The sequence below is a fragment of the Typopeltis vanoorti genome, chromosome 2, assembly GCF_054136105.1.
Source record: "Typopeltis vanoorti isolate ZY-2024b chromosome 2, IOZ_Tvanoo_1.0, whole genome shotgun sequence".
NCBI classification, from domain to species: domain Eukaryota; kingdom Metazoa; phylum Arthropoda; class Arachnida; order Uropygi; family Thelyphonidae; genus Typopeltis; species Typopeltis vanoorti.
Genome location: NC_143550.1, coordinates 75179163 through 75205779, shown reverse-complemented (window position 1 = coordinate 75205779; position 26617 = coordinate 75179163). Strand labels below are relative to the sequence as shown.

The 26617-nt window shown below is 34.5% G+C and overlaps 1 protein-coding gene across 1 annotated transcript in view; it reads right to left on the bottom strand.

Annotated features, from left to right (window-relative positions):
* Nucleotides 1-26617, bottom strand: part of LOC150109184 (acylamino-acid-releasing enzyme-like) — a 467476-nt gene that overhangs the window by 167296 nt on the left and 273563 nt on the right. The window contains exons 11-12 of the mRNA XM_090411884.1: nucleotides 10334-10434; nucleotides 4758-4809 (exon numbers count right to left, since the gene is read on the bottom strand). Coding sequence (XP_090268010.1) covers nucleotides 4758-4809; nucleotides 10334-10434 — 153 coding nt within the window. The remainder of the gene's footprint in view (nucleotides 1-4757; nucleotides 4810-10333; nucleotides 10435-26617) is intronic.

Here is a 26617-nt window from a genome sequence, read left to right as displayed (position 1 = left end):
TCATAATATAGAACTAAAAACAACTAACAGTATTGGATGCAACTCATACCATGCAGAATTAATAGCTATTAACACAGCACTGCAATATTTGGACAAACAAAACCTGAAGGAGTTTATATTTTTCACAGATTCCTTAGCAGCCCTTCAAGCTATTAAGAACTGCTACACTAGCCATCAAGAAATACTTAGAGACATAGCAAAAAATATAAACAAACTACATAATGATTCCAAAATAATCTTCCAATGGATCCCATCCCATATGGAATTAAAGAGAAACGAAACTGCAGATGAAGTAGCAAAAATGGCCGCAACATCAAGTGATACCACAGATTTTGATCTTTTTAAAACCACCCAGAAAGAAAACATAAAAAGAACAATTCTTCAGGACATAACTCCCCACTGGTACTCAGCAGAAAATCCAGGAGCTACCATCAACTCCAAGTTTAATCGCAGTGCAACTACCATGATCTCTCACCTCAAGACCGGCCACACAAGACCAATCAAGTTTAGCAATGGCATAAAAAGTCTTCCCCACCTGCAAAATCTGACATCGAAGAAGCATCACAAATGCATTTGCTAAACTGTATGAATATTTCCAAATGTGAACTCTATAACAACCCAGAAAAGGTGCTATATAAAATACATGAACTTGACCTCTATGATCTGGTATAATAATACCATGGGATAATAATAAAAACATCTAGCATGTGCTTAGTTCTTCCATCAGCAGGTGATTGCCAAGTCCACTTTTTTTTTTTTGTATTGGAAATTACCATGTAATGTTTCAAGTCAAATTCTAGCATTCTTTCTTCATATCCATATTTGCCCATTATTCTTTCCCATCCTTTACTGTTCTTCTCAATCTTCTTTGCATTCCAATTTCCCTCAATGATGAGTACAGTTTTTCTTTCATAATGATTCAAGATTTCATTATGGGATACTAAGGCAATTAATGTGAAGTCATTAGCTTTTATATACAAGTAGCCTAGTTGTGAAGAAACTTCACACACAAACTTTGTTTACTTACACTTGGATAAAGGATTAAAAAAAATTTATAATTTCTTGGCATTTTTAAATTTATTCATATTTTCTACACCTTGCTCTAATCCAGAGTCATTTAAGAATAAGGTGTTTCACCTTTTCACTACTTGTATATATGATATATATAACTTCAGCATTACCTCAACCTTGATATCCTTGATATCTCTTCTAGGTCTGGCTTCCACCAATGTGGGCTGCTGAAGTGGTCTAGATCACCACATTCCATTAGATGCTTCCTTTGGTATAGCTTCTACTGTCATGGCCTTTATTGGGTCCCTCAGTAGATGCTTTCCCCAGGGAGACAAGCAGTTTTGCTCAATAGGGTTCCTGTCACTGAGCAGAATCACCACTGAATATCTTTGAGTGATCAAGAGTTAATAAGTTAAAAAAAGATCCCCTTAGGTCACTCACTGAGGGTAGTGATCACCTAGTTTTTGGAGCAAATCCTTTACTTATACAAAGATATGAGTAGTGGCCCTTCCCATCATGCATAGCATTATATACACCTGTAAGGATGTGTGCTTTGCATTATGGGATACTAAAGCAATTAATATGAAGTCATTAGCTATACGACTAGTCATGAAAATAATTTATGCACAAAATTTGTTTGCTTATACTTGATAAAGGATTAAATGAGAATATAAGTTTTTGGCATTTTTAAATTTATTGATCTGACTCAACAGTTTCACAGACACTTTCAAAATAATTATATAAGATGTTATAAATTAAAGATACCAAGAAATTATATTCTTGTTTAATCCTTTATTCAACTGTAAGCAAACAAAGTTTAAGTGTGAGGTAACTTCACAACTGAGCAACTCATATATAGAGGCTAATGATCTCACATCACTTGCTTTAGTATCCCAAAATGCAAAAGACCGGTATACATATCCTTACAGTTATGTAAAGTGGTCTGGGTAGTGACCCTTCCCATAATGCTATACATTATGAGAAGGGTCACTACCCAGACAAGTTTTGCCCTTTTGTTGATGTCTCATCAGTGGGAGACAGACCCAGAAGTGATACCAAGATTAAAGAATGCAGAAGTCATATTTCCATATACAAGTAGCCAAGAGGTGTCACACCTTATTACTAAAATATCATGGATTAGTGAGAGATGTTGAAAGTTTTTCCACTTGGTTATACAATAAATTAAAGATGCCAAGAAATTATATTCTTGGTTTCATCCTTTATCCAAATGTAAGCAAACAAAGTTTGTACATGAAGTTTGCAACTGGGAAACTTGTACATAAAGGCTAAAGACTTCACATCACTTGCCTTAGTATTCCATAATGTATCCCATATATGAGTTGTCCAAAAATATTTATCTATATAATAATGCTTGCCATATGTCCCGGGTTGAAGTATGGTCCTGGCCAGTTTGTCCCGGTTATTTGGTAAAAATTTAAAAGTGCAGAACATACATGCAGTACAAAAAGTGCAGCCTCGGAAAATGGTGATTAGGCAACACGAATACCTCCACTTTGACTCTGGCCTGTACGCTGCATCGCAAGTCATTGTTGAGCATGCGCAATCTTAGTTGAGTTTAGATTGTGAGTCGGTGTTTCTTTTCGGCATGTTGTTTGTGATTTTTTTTTTACTTCATTAAATTAATTTAACCCCAAAATGCCAAAAAGAAGCTGTGCGTTTACAGATGAATTAAAAAAGGATTATCCGTTTTTGAAAAAAGTTTGTCGTCATATTGACAAAGTGAAATGTGAACAGTGTTCTTCAGAATTTTCTGTGGTTCATGGTGGGTGTTCAGACATACAAAATCACTTGACATGTGCGAAACATAAAGCTAGTCTAGCAGCAGCAAGAACTTCCTCAAAGATATTGTCATATTTTAATGGTGCCAATCCAAGTGACAAAGAATTTTTAATAGCTGCTAAAGAAGCAACTTTTGCATTTACTGTTGCTATTCACAATTTCAGCTTTAAGTCTGCCGATGGTTCATCTAAATTGATATCAAAGCTTTTTGAAACAAAGTTTAGACTGGGTAGAACAAAATGTGAAGCTGTCATTGTTAATGTGATTGAGCCACTGTTGTTTCAGCAACTTTGTGAAGATTTAAACAAAATAAATTTTGTGACGATATCAATTGATTTTTCCAACAGGAAAGAAATTAAAACTGTGCCATGTGTTGTGCGGTATTTTGCACCGGATTGCGGAGTAAAAGTTAAACTTTTAGACTTTCAATCAGTTCCCGGTGAAACTGCAGAAATACTGACAAACCATTTAATGTCAGTTATGAAAACTTATAAATAACAAAAAAAATTATTGGATTTTGTGGAGATAACTGCAATACCAATTTTGGGGGTGTAAAACGGAGAGGAGAAAACAATATTTACAGTCGATTGAAGAAGGAACTAGGAAGAAATATTGTGGCCATTGGTTGCGGTGCTCACATCGTTCACAACTGTCTTCAAACTGCAGTTGGTGTTCTACCTATTGAAATAGAAGCTTTAGTAGTCAAATTTATAAATATTTCCACATTTATATGGTTCGAGTCACTTAACTAAAAGTGTTCTGTGAATTTGTAGATGTAGAATATAAAAAGGTTCTTCAACATGGCAACACCCGTTTTCTTTCACTACTTCCAGTTATTGACAGAATACTTGAAATCTATGAGGGACTGAAATCATATTTTATTTCACAAGAACACTGTCCGGTGATGATAAAACAGTTCTTTGATAATGATTGTGGTGAAATGTATTTGTTGTTTGTGCACGGGCAACTCAAATTGTTTAACAAATCTATCTTGATTATGGAAAGTACAAAAGCAAGTGCAACAGATATTGTCATTGAACTTACAAAATTAAAAACAAATCTTGAGGAAAGGCGTGATAATAAATTTATACCTCAAGAAGCAAAAAAAAAGCTTTTTAGAATATTGGAAAAAAATGGAAGTATTAATATTAATACAATACTACAAGAGTTTACAAAATTTTATGACCGATGTCTTTCTTACGTTGAGCTTTGGGAAAACAGTTTTGGTGGAGCAGAATCTTTTACTTGGATAAACAACAATGAATTAACTTGGCCGGAAATTGAAGCTTCAGGTGAAAAAATTAATGAAACTCTTGCAAATAATGCAATAAACATGGATGAACTGTTTGATGAAGTGGTGATTGCAAAAGCTTTTTGGTTGGCAAACTATGACATTTTGAAAAATACAAGTTGCAATGAAAAATGGATACAACTATTCAGTCATTTCAAAGAAAAGAACATTTCATTGCCCAAATTATGGAATACATTTTCAGCCTGCCAGGCACATCTTCACCTGTTGAAAGGGTATTCTCAGTAATAAATAACATATGGTCTGAAGAAAGAGGTAGAATGGCTGAATCAACAGTAAAAGCTGTATTGTGCTGCAAACTTAATAGCAAACTAAATTGTAGTGAATTTTTCGATGCGATTAAAAATAAAGAATTTTTAAAGAAAGTTCACGCTAGTGATAAATATTAATAACTTTTTAATAATAAGTTATGTTCAGTTAAGAGTAATTAAAAATTATTACTACGAAATGTTGTTTTTTGTTAACCACTCTGTTATTTAGCCTTTTGAATCATAAGTACTTAGCGCAAAAAGACGTTACTTTCTGTTTTGAGCAAACTCTCAAAAATGTCCCAGTTTGATAAAAAAATTTTATGGTAAGTCTATATATAACAATTTATCAATAAGAAAAATAATTGATTTTATTGTTGAAGATTTACCTGAAGTGATTCGTTGCACTTCTCCACTTGTAATGCTGATACAGATTAATTCCTAAAATATAAATCGGATTTATTTAATATTTTAGTTTCTGAATTCTAACATGCTTGATAACAAAAAATCCTTAATTTCTTAAGGACTTTACTAATTCTTACTTTTTTTTTTTTCAAAATCTTACATGTGATGCAGATTACAAACTGTTATAAATATTAAATAAAACTGACAAAAAAATGTATATTTCTATCTCTACTAAAATATGTGAGGTGTTTCTAATTAATATCTCAACATAATCGTATAAATATTTTTTTTTTCACTTGGTTACAAAACAAAATAAATTATAAACAAGAATATAATTTCTTGTTAAGTATAACCTCACATATTTTCTTTAATATTTAGATGTAAATATTCGAAAATATTTTTAATGTACATCTAATTTAATAGCAAATTACATATCAAGTGCATTCTTTTTATGTGAATATCACACATGAGAGGTTGTAAATCTGAATACCTAAGCATCATGGGTGGAATAAGGGTTGGATTATCTGAAACTTCTAGGCCACTTTATCTCATGTCAGGGTGATGAACTTCATTACCACTTAAAATTAGACATATCAAACAAGTTTAATAAATCTGCTTTTAAACATACTGAACCAAATAATCTTACTTCCTTATTAGTACAGACAGTAAAGGGAGAGGAAATAATAGTCTATTGCACTAAAGTACAAAATAGACTTTTTTTGAACTCCAGTATCATTAACCTAGATGCAGAAATGACACAGGGACCAAGATATCTCTACTGTTAGTTTGCATACCATCAATGAACAGGTGACTGCTAAATGATTAATACATTACAAATGACAGCTACACTGAACATGGAAAATATGAAAATCAATGTGGAACTGGTATATGCCATTTTAATGCCAGTCTGGTTTAGTGCTAAGATGGAAAAAAAATAAAAAATAAAAATACACCTTGAATTTATAATTAATTAAGGAATATCCTTACTTACATCTTAATTTCAGTGACATAAATTATATAGAAACAGTGGATATTAAACCCCTTCAATTTATTTTGATAGGTCGAGAAACTAAACAGGAAAAAATAATAATAATAAAGTCAAAAATCAATTATATTTTATATGAAATGAATTTAATCAACAAATTAAATAATAAAATTAACTAAATATCAATATAATGTCCAATATTTATTCAGCTTCAATGTCAGGATTTGAACCCACAGCTTTTTGGCTAGAGAGCAGATATGATAACTATTCAGCCAACCAGGCCAGCTATGAAATTAGCATAAAATCTTATTAAGCATGAGATTCTTAAGAAAGAATTACCATATGCATAAGGATGATGTCAGTTATTAATATAAGAAGGAGACCAAAATTATAACTATACTATGTAAAGTATAGTTATAAGTCTGCATATAGCATCTCTGTAATGCAGGTGGAAGAACAACGGAACACTGTGGCTTTCAACTGGAAAATAATCTGCATTCAATTCTCATTGTGACAATGGGAATCTTTACATGGGCTTTTTCAAATGAAGATGAGTTAGCTGATCTCATATGGAGGTAGCAGGGTTTATCATCCTGGAAACTTGGGCTTTTCATCTCGTGTACAGGCAAATTGGCCATGAAAACGCATGGAATTTACAGACAAAAAATACTGGTTTGTTGTGTGTATTTAGAGAATTAAGTAGTAGGTAGATGGTGAAATGTGCGTGTAGTGGAGTAGAGTAGTCCTGCAATGAGTCCTTGGGCTTCTTGGAGGTGTCACATAATAATAATAATAATAATATGAAAAGAAACTGGATCTGCAAGCTAAAGACAACCCAAAAGAATTCTATCATTATGCTGCAAGTAAAAGAAAGAATGAATGTGAATGAACAACAACTGAATGCAGCTGGTATGCAAGTGATGGATGCAGACAAGATTGTTCAACTAACAGATGCCCATTTTGCTAAAAGCCATCAACCTATGCATGCAACATTGATCTTAACGGTATCTCTTCAATGAATGAAGAAATTCAGGTATGTGGGGAAGAGTAGAATTGTTGCACAAGTTGAATAAGAATCAATAGGGGGTGTGGAGTGTAGCTGTTAGCATATGGAAGTATTCAGGATACCAGTATTGGCATTAATACCTCATCTCAGTTCGGATCTGAGATGGTATTAGTCAGAAGTAACTACTTCCTAGCCAGGGGTCAGTGCAGGTTATCATCTGTCTCAGAAGTGTTTTATGCCTGTGATATATGTAGTCACAGGTCGGTTTGCCTGTTTATGAGGGATGAAAGACCCTCCACCTCAATATGAGACCAACTAGCTCACCTTTAGTTTAAAAGACCTGATAAAGATTCCTCATATCTAAGATGGGAATTGAACCCAAGTCTTTCTTACCAAAGGATAAGAAAGTCTATACTGACTGTGCCTATGGAGACTTTGGCAACTCAAATTTTTTATTCCAGAGAACATACAACTTGCAGACAAAGTGGACTAGAATGAATGAAATCAAACTTCCACCATGTGGTATAGCCTGACTAATGAAAGATGTACATGCATTACTCTACTGTCAATGCTCATTCCTATGGTTTAAAAGAATTAAGGATAATAAGGAAGAAAAGAGAAGACAGTAGGTCAGTAACTGTGTAACACATGCAGTTTTGATATATTATGAATTTATAAATATAAAAAAAAATTTTTCTAAAAAGAATCTGCTTAAAATATAAATGTCCACATATACTTATTATGAAATTCTGGGATGAAATCTAATTAATAAAGAATCGATCTTCGTTACTCTCCCTAACATATATATATATATATATATGTGTGTGTGTGTAATTATATGCTTCAACTCAGTTGTTGTGATACATTTTTAAAAATAGATTTAATGACTTAAAAACCGAGATTACTTATAGAGATTTAATAAGATTAATACAACTAGTTTCGGCTTATAATAGCCTTCATCAGGTATTCTTAAAGGAAGAGAATAGTAATAAACATTGAAGTATCTAAAAACTTGAAAATACAGGTAAAATATCGTCACACATAATTGATACATAAAAAACGTTGTATTTTTTCAAGTTGTTCTAACAGACGTGCCATTGTTTATTGCAAGTATGCGTGCAGACTCACGTGAACGCCAATATTGAATAACTGCAGCATGGCTATCTGGGATGTTATAACTCAAATTGTTGTTTAAGTGGACAGGATTCAGAAGGATTTCCCTTGATTCTATAATTTTTCTCTCAAACTCATCATCAGACGAAAAATATTTTCTGATCTATCCCAGCAAACGGAGTGGCTTTGTTGATCATCATTAGGATTATTTGAAAAAAGAACATGACTGGATAACGCAGTTGCATGTGATCTTTTGTAAGAGATGTCTCTTTTATGCTCTTCTATACGTTGCTCAACAGATTTGTTAGTTTGTCCGAAATAAGGGATATTGCAATCGCACCATAATTTATATACACCTGGATATTTTAGGTTGTGATGAGGAGGCTTTGGATGACTGATTAGAGAACGGATTTTTGGAAGTGTGGTGAAGAACGTCTTGATGTTATATTTTTTAAGGACGTTTGCTAATTTGTTAGAGACTGTGCTAATATATTGGGATGGAGATGCTGCCTTTAAAATTGCTATATGTTGATGATATTTTCATTGTTTGGAATCACGGGCACACATCTCTCATAGCTTTTCTTAATCATCTTAACATCCAACATCCTAATATAAAATTTACTGCTGATCTAGAAAATAATAACTCCTTGCCTTTCCTGGATGTCATGCTTACACGTTGCTCTGAAAGATTAAAAATCTCTATATACAGAAAACCTACTCATACCAATAGATATCTGCATAATCTTTCTCATCATTTTCCACCACAAAAACTTGGAACTATATCTGCCTTAGGACACAGAGCATGCTCTCTCTCTTGAATGAACAAGATGAACTACAAAAAGAAATAAATCAACTCTCGCTTATCTTTAAACAAAATGGTTACTCTGAAAAAACGATTAAGAAATTTCTTCTGGATCCTCCTAGACGGTGCACCACAGGAACTAGTAATTTTAAAGGCAGCATCTCCATCCCATATATTAGCACAGTCTCTAACAAATCAGCAAAAGTCCTTAAAAAATATAACATCAAGACATTCTTCACCACCCTTCCAAAAATCTGTTCTGTAATCGGTCATCCAAAGCCTCCTCATCACAACCTAAAATATCCAGGTGTATATAAATTATGGTGCGATTGCAATATCCCTTATTTCGGACAAACTAACAAATCTGTTGAGCAACGTATAGAAGAGCATAAAAGAGACATCTCTTACAAAAGATCACATGCAACTGCGTTATCCAGTCATATTCTTTTTTCAAATAATCCTAATGATGATCAACAAAGCCACTCCGTTTGCTGGGATAGATCAGAAAATATTTTTCGCTCTGATGATGAGTTTGAGAGAAAAATTATAGAATCAAGGGAAATCCTTCTGAATCCTGTCCACTTAAACAACAATTTGAGTTATAACATCCCAGATAGCCATGCTGCAGTTATTCAATATTGGCGTTCACGTGAGTCTGCATGCATACTTGCAATAAACAATGGCACATCTGTTAGAACAACTTGAAAAAATACATTTTTTATGTATCAATTATGTGTGGCGATATTTTACCTGTATTTTCAAGTTTTTAGATACTTCAACGTTTATTACTATTCTCTTCCTTTAAGAATACCTGATGAAGGCTATTATAAGCCGAAACTAGTTGTATTAATCTTATTAAATCTTTATAAGTAATTACTTAAATTAAGGGGATATTAAATCCCACATAGTTTTAAAACCGAATAAGAAACTCAAAGATTGGAATCAGAGAGTTTCTTGCCGAATATAGTAAACTATAAAGTATCGGCGACACTAGCGTTACCCAATGCAAGTGATCCTAGTACATAATACAATACCGGGCAACTCGTTGCAAAGGTGGGGAAGTTCAGATCGCTATTCTTAGGTATTTTCCATAATGTAAAAACACATTTCCTAGGAAATGTATGCTGTTATTACATTATGGAGGGAGGTCACTACCCAGACCGGTTTCAGCCTTTTTTGAGGCTTCATCAGTGAGTAGCTAGACCTAATACCAAATTGTATAGCGAAAAGAACTTATGTACTCTGCGAACGAGTTTTCCAAACAGGTGCAACCATTAAGTTACTTAAGTATAAAGAGCTAATAAGCTTCATTTCGGCAATGAAAACATTACTTAAATTAAGGGGATATTAAATCCCACATAGTTTTAAAACCGAATAAGAAACTCATAGTCTCCTTTATAGTCTACTATATTCGGCAAGAAACTCTCTGATTCCAATCTTTGAGTTTCTTATTCGGTTTTAAAACTATGTGGGATTTAATATCCCCTTAATTTAAGTAATGTTTTCATTGCCGAAATGAAGCTTATTAGCTCTTTATACTTAAGTAACTTTATAAGTAATCTCGGTTTTTAAGTCATTAAATCTATTTTAAAAAAAAATATATATATATATATAACTTTACAAGCTAATCATCTTATAAATAAAATTATTTTACCTTTTTACTTCTCCACACAGTGTGAAGCAAAATATGGCTGTTATCTGTTGTCCAACATAGATCAGGAAGGAGATCTGTATATATTCCAGGAAAACCATTTCCTAAAAATATAATCATGGAGATTCAAAAATTTAAAAACTAAATCATTATAATGGATTGTTATAATTGAGACCATATATCATTCACCAAAGCATGGTTAATTACATTTTTTTTTTTTTCGTAAGTTTTAACACGAAAACTTGGCCCTAGAATCCTATGCATTCCCGGACCTGTATAAGAAGTGTTTCTTTTGCACAGGAAACTCGAACTACAGGAAAAAAAACTGCAGTGGACTCATACCATGTCAAATACCACTATAACAAACTACTAAAAAAGTCCCAATTAAATTCACATAGGCACACTGCTATTTAAAAAATAAATAAATAAAAAAACACTATCCCTTATGAGTTCATTATGGAGAACTGGCTGTAATAAAAAACCAAAGTGGGTAACCAATGCAGAGGATATAGTTGAATTATTCAATGATGAATTTATCAGGGTATTTCATCCTAGTGATGGCAATATCAGGAGAAGCCGGAGCATAGAAGGTATGGCAAAGGAAGGACTGATGGTGAATGTGCATCAAGTACATTGCTCGGAAAGAAGTTAACGGTCGCTCCTACAGGCGGTTACATGAAAATTCATCAAAAGACAATTCATTGAAAAGGCAATTCATCGAACGACAATTTGTCGTCGAAAATGCAATTCATTGAAAAAACAATTCACTGAAAATTTTCAACAAGGCTATGATAAAAGTAATCCATTTAGAACAAAAACTGAACCATGCAGACAGCTTCTTGTACTGGCAACTTCTACTAATTCTGCTAAGTCAGAGAGAGATTTTGTAATACAGTACATAATTTGGACACGTTATTTCTTTGTTGTCCTGAATATAGCTGAACAACTGAAAACTGGAACGGTTCGACATTTTCTTGTAAAAGTTTCAAATAGCGAATCTGAGTAAAATTCATCACATAATAATTGCTATATTGAAGTCGCATATTACTACTAGCAACAATAATAATAATGGAGCCTGCGTAATTCAGTCGGTATAACAGACAAATCAGTCCCATGAACAGACATGAAACAGTTATCGGACAAGAAAGACTATAAGAAACCATATTGTTTTATAATTTTTCCCTATTAAAATAGCATTGGTTTCTCACTCTGCACAGTTCAGTTTTTGTTCTAAATGGATCAATTTTCAGTGAACTGTTTTTTCGATGAATTGTTCATTCAATGAATTGTCTTTCAATGAATTGCCTTTTCGATGAACTCTCTGGATACCCCCACAGGTAAGGTGGTGCCATGTAACAAGTCACGTGTTTGTAGCTGGTATAAACTAGACCAATATGATCTTCCAAGTCATTGCAACTGTGTCTGCATGAAATGGATGCAAGAAGGGTACTGATGAAGTTTGAAAGAGGTTTTGTGATAGGATGCCATGATGCAGGCATATCTGTTTGGCAAATTGTTGACAAATTGGGCCATCCTAGGTCAACAATCAGTGATACCATACTTAGATGGAAGCGCAGGGAGTCAACTATAAGTGCTACCTACAGTGGATGACCAACTACACTTGCCGAATGTGACCGCATGGTGATATGAAGGATAATATGTAAAACCTGCCATTTGCTGGTTGACATATTGAATACAGAGTTCTGGTGATCAACTGAACACGAATCTGGACAAAAACATTCAGAAAACAGAGGCTCCCAACATAGGTTTCCAAAAACATTCAGAACAGAGGCTCCAACATGGTAGAAATGCAATATGCAAGGCCCAAATTACCCGAACCAACATGCAGCATCTTCAATGGAGCATGTACAGTGGGATATGGAAGCTTGGAAAGCTATGTTATGGAGCGACAAATCATACTATACCCTCTACTGAGCAGATGGATGTGTGTGGCAGATGCCTGGTGAATGTCTCTTACCAGAGTGTGTAACCCCTAACTATGAAATTCGGAGGTTGCAGCGTGATGGTATGGTCCTGTTTTTCCTGCTTTGGCTGACTTCTGTTTGTGGTGACATGAACACTAACCTGAACATTCTGGACAATGCAATGCTTCCTACTTGAAGTTTCTACACAACTGACCATTGTCTCTTTCAGCAAGACAATATGCTGTGTCATAAGGCTGCTGTTGTATCTACGAGTTTGTGAACATAAACATCACCACATTTGACTGGCCTCCACAGAGCCTTGATCTCAATGCTGTTGATCATCTGGAGGATGAACTGGAGCATCGAGTTCAAGAGATGTCTGACCCACAACAGTCTTAGATGTCATTACAGACCTACAAGAAGAATGGTCCAAAATTCCCACTGATCATATGGAAAGTACACCCCATAAGATTGCTGCAATCATTTCAGTGAAAGGTGGTCCTACAAGTACATCCTAATAAGGTGGGCACCATGGTTGTTAGTCCCTCACACTATGGTGTCTGTTAACTTCTTCCCAAGCAGTCTGGAATGAGGGATTAAGTAAACTTGATATTAATAAGGTAATGGATTTGACAGTATACTGCCATGTCTTAAGGGAATACTCTATGGAATTAATGGCACCTCTGGCACAACTACTTAACATGAGTCTTACAATAGGGCAAATCCCAAAAGAATGGAAAGTGGGAAAAATTGTTTCACTGCACAAAGGAGGGATTAGACTAAGGCTACAAATTATAGGTCAATCTGTGTGTCTGGGGTAAATTGTTAAGGCATTAGAGAAGTTGGTGAGGACTAGAATTCAGAAGTGGGTTGATAATAGCAGCATGGGTTTGTTAGGGAAGGTCATGTTTCAGCAATCTGCTCACATATTACAAGGTGACAAATGACTAGGTAAAGGAAATGCATATATAGTGGTGTACTTGGATTTTTAAAAGGCTTTGATAGACTACCACATGACATACTAGTAGCTGAACTGAAACAGATGGGATTAGATAACAGTCATTCAGCTAATGGATAAGTGAATGACAGTCAGACAGATATCAGCAGGTTGTATATGGATTAGTGGTATCCCAGAAGAGGAAGATCACTAGTGGAGTGCTGCAGGAATCTGTTTTCAGACCATTATTGTTTAACTTATATGTTGGTGACATTGGGACCAGCTTAACTGGAAATGTGAAGCTGTTTGCAGATGGTGCAAAAGTTGGAAAGGGCTTTGAGAAGTAAAGAAGATATTGTGACCTTGCAAGAGAAACTGAAGAGACTATGTGAGTGAGAAAATGAGTGGCAAGAATGGGATGCAGAGTATACAATTAATGGAGAAATTTTGAAGGAGGTGGAAAAGATGAGAGATCTAGGAGCGATTGTGGACAGAGACTTGAAAGTTTAGGAGTCACACTGCAAAACTGTAAGAACATCAATAGATTATGGCAATAATGAAGAGGATTCTGACATGCAGAAGAAGAGAGGCTATGGTTCCCTTGTATAAGACTTTGATCAGGCAACTTATGGACTACTGTATGCAGATTCGGTCACCTGGTTTTCAGGGGATGAAGATATTTTAGAGACTGTCCAAAGAAGGTTTACCAAGTCAATGTCAAGTCTATGGAATGTCAGATAAGAGGAGAGATTGAGGGAATGCAACTGCCAGAGCCTCGTGAATAGAAGGAGACTGGATGTGTTTGAGATATATAAGTTGGTGATGGGTTGTTACCAGATTAAGAAGTTCTACCCCTGCTGCCCTCCAGAGTAGAGAATGGCAAAGGGTGGAACTAGAAGCCATCCAAGGAAGCTGTGAGCAGGGAAGTGAGAAGCATGGAAAGTGAATGGAAGTGGAATGCACTACCTGAAAATGTGGCAAGTGCAGAAACTGTGAATGGGTTCAAGGCACAGTTATGATCTTTTGGCATGAGAGAGCATAGACACCCCGACACACACACACATAACACATGATGAGTCCTTTGACTCCATGGAGGTCAGATGTTAATAATAATGATAATAATAATTGCTGAAAAATAAAGCTCCTAAAAACAGAACCCCTAATTCTATTTTGTTTCAAACAAGTCAAGTCCAAAATTCACTAAAGTAAACTGCATTTAGCAACAAGTGTTTTATCAAAATTCAACTGTGAAACTGTTCTTATGCTAAATGCAATGCATTTCTTTCAAACTTAATCTGTCAAGTATAACAACCATATAGAGAGGAATACTTCCATAACAACAGATATAAAAAGAGGTTAATTCCACCTCTGATGGGAAGTAAATCTACATAATGTTGACTGACTGCTGGAAACTATTTGTTTTTTTGTTTGTTTTTATCACAATCCCACACAGTGAACAATGTTTATAGACATGTAAATGAATTGCACACACTTATGCTTCAGTATAGAATTAAAACAAGAATATAATTTCCTATTAAGTATAATATACCTTGTAACAAGCAAAAAAACTTTCCACAACAAACATCATGTTTCAACGTAGCATGCACAAATTCACAACATGAGAAGATACAAAAAATTAGAAAAATCTTTTTGACTTATACTATTGTTGATAGTGATATCTTCATGCTGGGGATTTGAAATAAAAAGCGATCACAATTTAGTTTTGAGTAGGATAAAATAGAATCATACAGGATTCAAGACAAATGAGAATACAGGGGATTTAACATAAAAAGTGAGCACAATTTAGTTTTGAGTAGGATAAAATAGAATATCATATTGAAAATAAAAATACGTAAGGAAGTTTAAAAAAGAATCCAAGTAGAGCAGCTTTCAGAAGTGGAATTGTACATACTGAAGCATACAAATATTATTCGGGGAGGGGATTGTAAGCAATCAAAGCAGTTTATAAAAGTAGATAAACAAAAGTCTTGTGAAGACTTTAGCAAGAATATAGAAGATTAGAATACAGAAATATCAGCAAGGTGACAAAATGTTCTGGAAGATAACAAAAAGCATAGAAGAGGAAGAAAGTTTTTGCATCACCAAATGATAAAGGTGATGCAAAAACTGAAGGTAAAGATATCTTATGGGTTTGGAGTAATTACTTTGAAAGACTGTTAAATGAAACAAGAAGTCTCAGAAGAGTGGTAGAAAATAATCCAAAGGAATGCAATCAGGAGGCAGAAAAGCTATCTAAAACATGAAATGTGGGAAAGCAGCAAGAGTAAATGCTATTGGACCCAAAATACTCAAGCATGAAAGCATAACTTTTACAGTGGAAGCACTGTATAATTCAGAAGACATGGTCTAAGGCAGTGGTTTCCAAACTTTTTTGATTGCATATCCCCAAGACAGAAAAAATAAATAGCACGTACCCCCGACTGATTGAGCAAGAATCTATTGTGATAAGTATTATAAAGAGGAAATATGCCTTGTATCATCATATAATAATTAAAAAAGCCAGATATTTTTACACATTATTTTTATTATTAACAACTTACAAACATATTTATTACAATATTTAATGTGAACAATGGCCTTTCATTTCTTTCATAATTTCTTGAAATTCTGGTTTGATGGCTTCTGATACTGCAATACGAAGGCCTGGTTCCAAGTTTAATTTATTTCGATATTTGGTTTTAATACCTGTCATTGCAGAAAATGATACCTCACATAAATAAGTAGAACCAAATGGCAGGAGTGCATCATTTGCTGTGTTTACTAAATTGCTATACTCGGACTACAGTCCCATCCACTAACTGTGAAGAGATTTCTGTTAAAATTCGTTTTTCAAAGTTGTATTGTATCTAATGTCAATTAATTGCTCTTGAAAAATAATCGGAAGGTGGTCAATTTTTACATATTCTGCAAATGGGTACAAAATCCATTGAAATTCTTCACCAGGAAGATCTGTGAATAAGTTACAAAAATATATCTCCAAACTTTATAATTGTGCAGATATTAGACTTTTTGTTTGTTTTACATTTACATTATTTTCTGTAACGAAATCAGATAAAGATGGAAATGTGAACATTTCTAAACATCCCTTTTCAAATTTCTCTCTCCACTGCACCATTTTCTTTCGAAATGCGGTTATTTTCTCATTCATTGTTAAAATGTTACCTTTTCCTTGAAGAGACAAATTAAGCCATGTTTACTTTTTCAAAAATATCAGCTAGGTAGCATAGTATTAATAACCACTTATCGTCATTGAAAAGATCTGCAAATTTCTTATTTTTATCCAGTAGGAAAATGCGTAACTCATCTTTTAGTTCTACAACTCTCTTAAGTACTTTTCCTCGAGATAACCAACGAACCTCGGTGTGGTATAGAAGATTTTCGTGAATACTGCCCATCTCTTGACATAATACTGTAAATATTTTACTATTCAAAGGCCTCGTTTTTATAAAATTAACTATATTGATAACATCCTGGTATTTTGTGTATATCAGGCTGCATTTTTTTTGCCGCAATAGCTTGCCTGTGGATAATACAATGAATAAATTTGACATGTGGTGCTATTTCGGTTACTTTTCTTTTGAATCCTTTCTTTGTACCAATTAAAGCAGCTGCTCCATTGCTAGTTATGCTTAAACAGTTTTTCCACAAAATATTGTTTTTAACAAAGAAGTTATTTACTGTTGAGAAGATATCTTCCCCTGTACATCTTTCCTGAAGTGCCTCACAAAAAAGTAGTTCTTCATGTAATTCATTATTAAAATAATATCTAGTAAATACCAATAACTGAGACATGTTGGCAACATCTGTACTTTTATCAAGCTGTATAGCAAATTTCCCACATTGAGTCATTTGTTTTAATAGTTGCTTTTTTAAATTATCTGCAATGATTTCTAAACATATACCAATAATATTTGCTGATAAGGAAATACATTTTAGCTTATCTGCATATTCTTTTCCATGGATTATTTCTACCATTTTAATGGTGGTCAGGAATAGAAGTGTTTCCCCAGTGGTGTGTGGCTTTTGGTCTTTTGCAATTAAGAATGCAATCTCGAGAGATGCCTCCAAATATTTATTGTTAATTTTAGTGAATTTTTTTTAAGTTGTTGGATTGAGAATTACATGTCTTCAAACATCGTTCAAAGAATTGTAATGATTTGTGTTTATGTTCAGGATGTTTAGTTTTTAAGTGTCTTACTAATAATGATGGTTTCATACTTCCATTACATAGCGTCTCATGACACAATACACATGTAGGACGAGGTTCATTGTTGACTATCTTCGATGTAAATCCTCATTTCAAGTAGTCTTCTTGATAATTTCAAACTTTCTTGGGCAAGGTTTTGTAAAGTTTCAGATTAATGTTTTTATCACTTAATTTGACTGATAACGAACTTGTTTGAATAGAAGAATTAATCCTATCTTTTCCTTGTTGTTCGTCTGATGTAGAAGTACTATCATAATTATCTTCAATTCTTTGGAGGAAATTTTTTTGACCATTTATCCATTTTGTGAGGGTTAATTTGTAAAATTTAAATATAATTCATTTACTATTGATAATATCAAACACTTTTAAAAAATGTAAGCAATTTTGATAATATTGATTCACTATTTCTAGTGTAAACATAAAAGTAAGCACAAAAAAGGCGTTGGAATTGCACAGAAACAATATATACTAAAAAATCGTTAATCTTACTACTAATAGTCAAATAATTAATACAACTGTGGTGTCATCCGTAGATAGCAGGATAACTAAGAAATTTTCCTTCTCTAGTTGGGCTTGTCAACACTAGGATGCTCTACAAAGAATGGTAATGATAAGTAAGAGATTTACTCCCTAGTTTTAAAAAATATGACAGCTTTGCCATGGACTATTATGTGTGCAAAGTAGCCCAATGTGCACTACTCACAAATTTAAGTTTACAGGATCTTCATAACATCTTTGTCTATATTAGATATATGTTTAATTGATGAAAGAAAGTAATATTCTTTATCTTTAATTAATTACTTAATTTTTTTCCTATCAATATAAAACTTTTTTTTGACGTACCCCCACGTATCAACTCGCATACCCCAGGGGAATACGAGTACCACACTTTGGAGACCAATGGTCTAAGGGAGTGCTTAAGGGTCAAAGCTATACTGAGAGGAGATCTCCAAATGGCATTCAAATCAAGTGGAGAGCCAACCAGGGCTCCTGACCTAACGTCCAATCCTCACCTTCTTGTGGTGCATCCTTTTCTTTTAGGCATCTATCTGATTACTGAACAAATGAGGATAGGCTTGAAATTTGGGATTTAGTCTACCAAATTGTATTCTTATTGGCTTAAACCAAATTTCAAATGATGGTACAACATGACAGTATTTCATGCCAGCTGGGATGTCGATGAGTTAAACAAGGTCCCTGTCATTTTTGCCACGGAACCAGGGTGAATAGTGAAAAGTCAGCTAGAGGAACAAATCCTAAAACACACCCCCATCCCAATATCACCAGAGTTCAAGATCGGTACTATCAACATAAGAAGCTTGAATGGCAAAAAAATGGAGATAGCTGAGGAAATGAATAAGTACCAGATAGACATAATAAGGGTGACTGAAACAAAAAAGATAAAAACCGGTCAAATCTTTCTGAGCAATAAATACAAATTGTTACATTCAAGCAATGACAATCAAGAAAAAGAAGGAAAAGCTATGATATTCAACACTAAATACGAGCCAAATCTTCTTGAATGGGCGATATCAAGTGGAGGGATGTGGGCAAATATCAGAAAGGGGAACTGGACAATGCAATTTATTTGTGCCTATAATCCCACAGAAGGTTATACTGAAGTAGAAGTGGATGAATTTTTTGAGGCTTTAGACAAAGCAACTAACACAACGAAAAAAGGAAAAGTTGGTACTTGTGGGGGATCTAAATAGAAGAGAAGGAAATGATTGTCACACATACAAAAATAATTTGGGAAAATTTGGAGAAAACAGCAAAGCTAATAACAATAGCAAATGCCTGTTGGATTTCTGCTCAGGACATGGACTGGTTATTACTAACACCATGTTCCAACATAAAAATGTGCACAAATTCACATGGAGAGAAGAGGCAAGGAATAAGAAAAGTCACATTGACTCTGTTATTGTCGACAGTGATGTTTTCTTCCTGATGCAGAACACAAGAGTGTAAAGAGGATTTGAGAGTGGAAGTGATCACCATTTAGTCTTGAGTGGGATAAAACTGAATTTCATACTGCAAAGAAGAACATGTAAGAAAGTTTTAAAGTGAATAAAAGTTGAGCAGTTCTCAGATGTGAACTGTAGACTAAAATACACAAACATTATTGAAGAAAAAATTAAAGAGTTTGAGAAACAGGAACCAAACCTTGGATATTCAGTGGCAAGCCCTGAAGAAAACACTGATTTGATTCAGCCAGAGAGGCATGTGGTGAAGTTGTCTGCAAGGGTAGAAAATTCAGACCTCCATGGTGGACACAGGAAGTTAAAGAGGCAGTGAAGGAAAAGAGGAAAGCATATCAAAAGTTCCTAGCAAATAAGTGAGGTTGTGCTCTTAGAGAATACAGATAAAATGTAAGAAAGCTAAACACTGTGTATAACTAGCTAAACAAAAGTCATAGGAAGACTTTGGTAAGAAAATAGAAAATAAATATCAAGAAGGTGGCAAGATATCCTGGAGGTTGTTGAAAAAGTTCAGGAACAGAGGAAATGATGCTGTAAAAGGAATTAGAGATGATAGAGGTGACATCCGGTCGCTGGGCTGTCATGGTACATTGGGTCGTCCCCTCGGTGGTGGATGGGGGGGGGATGGTCGGTGGCACTACTTTGTAGGCCTCCCGGCTAGGTCTATGGGACACGCTAATCAACGACAGCTGCGGTCCTCAATTCATATTAAGGGTTGGATGGTTCTGGCAGCCCATTCCATAAAAAATGCCGCTGTGTAAAGCATCATGTCTACACAGAAAAGAATTAAAGCCTGGGTAGTTCTCAATATGCTCGGAACGGCAGTTGTCAGGGTGATATAGCAGGCCCTGCAGTATCGTCAGTCCGTGACTGCTATAAAGAAACTCAACGCAGAAATTGCTTGAATGTTGCTACTTGGAACGTAAGAGGATTGAATAAATGTGGGAAATTGGCTAATGTGATGAGAGAGATGGAGAGATTGAATATTAGTATACTAGGAATAAGTGAAACTTTTTGGAAAGGATCATCAGATTTTGAGTAGAAACTTCAAAATGGTAAGATGTATAAAATATATACATTCAGATGGTGAAATATCAAGAAGAGGCATAGCGTTTATTGTAGAGAAGAAAACTAATAAAAACATTATTATCCATATAATCAAAAAATCAGATAGAGTAATGACAATTCTAGTGAAATCTAAACCTAGAGATATGCTGATCATCCAAATATATGCTCCTACAGAACAGAATGAGGAAGCAGAAATAGATATCATGTATGATGAAATAGAATGGTGTATAAAGGAAGTTGGAGGCAAGAAAGATCGAGTTATTTGTGCTATGGGTGACTGAAATGCAAAAGTTGGATCAGAGAAAACATCTACACACGTGGGTCCATTTGGACTAGGAATTCGGAATGAGAGAGGACAAAAGCTACTTGATTTCTGCAACAAGCACAATCTCATCATATAACACTTATTTTGAGCAAAAACTACAGCAAGATACACATGGGAAAGTCTGGATGGAAGATACAAAAATTCAATTAGACTATATTGTAGTCAGTAAAGTTACTTCAATGGAATACGGAACTCAAAGGTGATGCCAAGTGCTGACTGTGGATCTGATCATAGACTGGTCTTTCAGGCGAAGAAGAATATTCGCCTGAAAACAATAAAATTTAAAAGAAGTCAACCCCTAAAATGGGATCTGCAAACAGTACAAAATCCAATTATAAAATCAAAATTTAATGAAAATATTGCAGAACTGCTGTCTGCAGTTGCAAAACGAAAATGAACCCTCTAAATGGAATAGACTACAAGCAGCTATTATAACATCTGCTAAAAACTACATCAATAAACAAGAAGAAAGAAAGAAAAAACCATGGATAACTCAAGAGGTAATCAACCTTATTGATGAAAGAAGAACATGGAAAAGAGGAGCAAATGAAGAAGAAAGGTTAAGATATAAAACTTTGGATAAAAGAATCAAACAGTTATGTAAAAGATTGAACAAAAACGTCATAAATAGGCAGTGCACTAAGATAGAAGAATTACATAATAGGAACAAAACCAGAGAAGCATTCCTGAAAGTGAAAGAACTTAATGGAAAAACAAAATGCACACAGTCTAATAACATCAAGGACAAAGATGGAAACATACTCACTGATAAGGAACAGTTAAATGGAATATGGGTTGAGTACTTATCAGATCTCTATGATGATAATAATGGTAACTTGTTGGATGATTCACTACACCTTAAATTAAATGTAACAACAGATACCACTCCACCCACAAGAAAGGAGGTAGAACATATAATTAATGTGTGTGTGTGTGTGTGTGTGTGTGTGTGAGTGAGTGAGTGAGTGAGTGAGTGATAAAAGGACCTCCCAGATGAGTCTTTGACTCCATGCGGTCTTGGGGTAGTAATAATAATAAATCCCCTGGGTGTGATAATATTCTGGCTGAGCTGCTGAAAGCTTTGACTGGCAATAATAACACCTATTTAGTGGGATCAATTCAGGACATCTATAAAACAGTACAATTACCTGAAGTTTTTACAACATCTATTTGTATACCAATTCCAAAGAAACATAATGAACAAAACTGTGAGCCTAATATCCCATGCATCTAAAATTATTTTAACCTTCGTTAACAAACAAATTGAAAGAGCCATAAGCAGTGAATTGAGTGAACAACAGAAAGGCTTCAGAAGAGGAATGGGAACCATTAATGTTATCCTGGAACTAAAAATACTAATAGAAAGATCACTTGAAAGAAATAGGAACATTTACATATGCTTCATAGACTTTCAGAAGGCTTTTGACTGGGTAAAACATAATAAAATGTTCAATATATTAGATAAATTAGACATAGAAGATCATGTACTTAAGATTCTAAAAATGATTTACACCAAACAGAAAATGCAGCTGTTTAACTCTGAGACTTCTGAAGTGAAAATAAAAAGAGGAGTTAGACTAGGTTGTATCCTTTCACCAAATCTATTTAATATCTATAGTGAGACAGTGATGAAAAAGACTGAAAAACAAAAAACAGGAATTAGTATCAATGGTATAAAATACAACAATCTTAGATATGCTGATGATACCATTCTACAGGGTGTCCCAAAATTCACGCAAGATTTAAATTTAGCACCATTTGTGCAGTAAAGTGTTGCCAACGAGAAAAAAAAGACAGCGTGACAGCTGACAGTTCAGGGTTATTAAAAATGGAGCGCTACACAAAAGAACAACGCATTTTCATTGTTGAGCAATATTTTAAAAATAATGAAGGTTTGGCAGCTACAGTTCGCAATTTTCATACAAAATATGGTCGGAATAGTGATTTAACTTCAACTGTGAAAATATTAATTAAAAAATTCAAGGAAACTGGATCAATTAGTGATCTTAAACACTCTGGCCATCCTTCAACAAGTCGTTTAACAGAAAACATAAAAGCAGTTCGTAAGAGTGTTGCTGAGAGTCCAGGAACATCAATTCGGCACCATGGTCTTGAATTGGGCATTTCGAGAAGCTCTCTACAGCGTATTCTCATGAAAGATTTGCATCTTTATGCTTACAAAGTTCAATTGACTCAAGAACTGAAGCCTACTAACCACACACACACAGCGAAGAGAGTTCGTTGAATGGATTATGGAACAAATGGATGCTTATTTTTCGAACAAAATCATCTTCAGCGATGAGGCTCATTTTCATCTTGATGGCTTCGTTAATCGACAAAATTGTATATTTCGAAGAAGAATGGACTGATTCGAAAATGAGGCTGGTAAGGCAATAACAGTTAATGGTGTTTGCTATCGCGACATGATAATCCAGTTTTTTGTGCCTAAATTGCAAGATATGGATGTGGACGACATGTGGTTTCAACAATACAGTGCCACATGCCATACAGCCCGAGAAACAATTCAATTACTGCATGAGTCATTTCCTGGTCGTGTAATTTCCCGTTTTGGTGATCAGAATTGGCCGCCCAGATCATGTGACTTAACAGCGTTGGACTTTTTTCTTTGGGGTTTTTTGAAGTCTAAGGTTTATGCCAACAAGCCCACGACCACCCACGCCTTGAAGGAAGAAATTGAGTGCTGTATCAACGAAATTCAACCACATTTATGCAAAACGGTCATGGAAAATTTCGACAAAAGAGTGCGTATGTGCCAGCAAAGCTGTGGAGGCCATTTACCCAATATGTTATTCCATGCATAACCCTATACTGTATACTTTATGAATCAATAAGAAATTACAATTTTTAATTAAAAACCTGTGTTTTCTATCAAAATTACTTCTTGCGTGAATTTTGGGACACCCTGTAATAGCAGAAAACAGAAACAAATTAATCAAATTACTGCAGCTACTAATTGAAGAAGGTAAAAAATTTGGATTAGATATTAACGCAAAAAAAAAAAAAAAAAAAAAATTATGAAAATCTCAAAAGAAAGCAGATCCGAGCCAGAAAAATTCATAAACAATATGAAAATTGAACATACAACAGAATACAAATATTTAGGCACCTACTTTACTGCAGATGGGAAACAAGATAAAGAAATAAAAATAAGAACAGCCATAGTTAAAGATGCATTCTGAAAAAATAAACATCTGCTCAGAAGTTCTGTGAGTATTGAGACAAAGAAAGAATGATAAGAACATTAGTGTGGCCAATTTTCACATATGGAAGTGAGACCTGGATATTCAAGAAGAGAGTAAGGCAACAGATCATGGCCTTTGAAATGTGGTGCTATAGGAGGTCTCTGAAATCCCATGGACAGAACATGTGACAAATACAGATGTCCTACAGAGAGTCCTGAGAAAGATTAGAGGCGTGAACAGATGGCATCAATGGCAATATCATATTAAAAACGAGGATATTAGGAAAGAACTTGACATTGTCAGCATCCAGGAATGCGTTAGCAGAGCTAATCTCAGGTGGTATGGTCACTTAAATAGAATGGGAGAGAAAAGATTAGCAAAACAAGTGTTCTCTGCCAGGTTGGCAGGAAAACGACCCAGAGGAAGACCAAGATATAGGTGGATTGATACGGTACAAAGTGCCTTAGACGATAGAAATATAAGATCTGATAATGTTGGAATCTTGACAAGTAACAGACTGATTTGGAGGAAAATTGTAGATAGGAAGTTAGTAATGATGTAATTTTTTCATGTAGTACTATCATATCCTGTACACCCCTTGAGGGTACATGGCAGGAATTTGATGATGATGACAAATAGGTGAGGAAATCATGGGAATATAATAGATCTGTATTAAAGTTTTGTAGATCAGGAAAAGGCATATGACAAGGTGCCAAAGAGAAGCTATTGAAAACACAACAGCTGTATGGTGTCAATAGGGCATTATATCAAGCAATACTCAGTCTTTATTTTGGCCGAGGTCAGCAGTTAGAATTGAAGGAAGTATAGGGAGATAGTTTAATGTTAAATATGGTGTCATACAAGGATGTATATTATCCTCTCTGTTATTCATTATCCATATGGATCACATTATGAAGTGGTATTAAACATGATATTATCAGCTCTTTACTTCATGCAGATGATATTATACTTCTAAATAAGTCCACTACAAGTCTGCAAGATTCCCTGACTAAATTGAATAACTGTTGTAATAGATATGGTATGAAGGTCAGCAATAACAGGACAAAGACAATGAAAATAGGCAGAAGCACCGAAAATATTAACTGCATTGTGAATGGAGAACTTATAGAACAAGTAAAACATTTCAGCTACTTAGGCATGATTTTTAGTGAAGATGGTAAATTGAATATGAAAATAGACAAAAGAATAAATTATATGGAATAAGAGAGAAATTAGTCAAAACACTAAATTAGCTGTATACAATACAGTGTTCAAGCCAATTTTAACTTATGGATCTGAGAGCTGGGTTAGAAATAAAAACACTTGACCAAAGACCGCAAATATGAGAGTCCTGAGAAAAATTAGGGGCATGAACATATGGCATCAATGGCAATATCATATTAAAAATAAGGATATTAGGAGAGAACTTGACATTGTTAGCATCCAGGAATGTGTTAGCAGAGCTAATCTCAGGTGGTACATGGTCACTTAAATAGAATGGGAGAGGAAAGAATAGCAAAACAAGTGTTCTCTGTCAGGTTGGCAGGAAAAAGACCCAGAGGAAGACCAAGATATGGGGGGGGGGGGGTTGATACAGTAAAAAGTGTCTTAGAAGATAAAAATATAAGATCTGATAATGTTGGAGATGCTGATAATGTTGGTAACAGATTGATTTGGAGGAAAATTGTAGATAGGAAGTTGGTGGTGATGTAAGTTTTTCATGTAGTGCTATCATAATATCCTGCACACCCCTTGAGGTAGACGTCAGGATTTTGATGATGATGATGATGACATGGTCTAAGGTCAAATTCCATATGATCCCACAGCTTCACATTACCCATCTATAAAAAAAGAAAAATAAAACTGAATACAAGTATAAAAAGGACTATCTCTGCTGAGTGCTCCAGGTAAGCTTTATGCAAGAATACTTGAGAAGAGACTAAGAAAAATTGTCAAAGAGAAATGAACATAGAGGTGTGTTCATACCAGCTGGACCTGTCAAGATTAGATTTTCACTTTATGACAGGTAGTTGAGAAATTGTGAGAATATAATAAGGATCTGTATTAAAGTTTTGTATAAATATAGTAAAAGTTCCTTCACTAAAACAGAATAGCTGCTGTGACAAAGATGGCATAAAAATCAGATATAAAATGACCTAAACTATGAAGATTTGGAAAGTGGTTAGGAGATTCCAAGAGAAATCTATTCAAAACACTACAACAATATGGTGTAAATAGGATAATGTACTGAGTGATATATAGTCTATATTTAAGTTGTCTATGTCAGTAGTTAGAATTCAATGAGATACAGGATGATGAAAAATTAGGTGTGAGATAAGGATGCACACCATCTTTGCAATCATTCATCATCTATATGAATCAGATTATGAAGGAAATTGGCATTAACCCTGATATCAAAATTCCAGATGTTAATCTTACCTCTTTACTTTATGCAGATGATGAAGTCAGTATGCAGATAGATGAAATCCTTTATGCAGGATTTCTTCACTAAAATTGAATAGCTGCTGTAACAATTATCACAGAATTAAGATTTAAAATGACTATGAAAAACAGGCAGTAACATATGATATATAACATTCAATTCTGAATGGAGAACCTCAA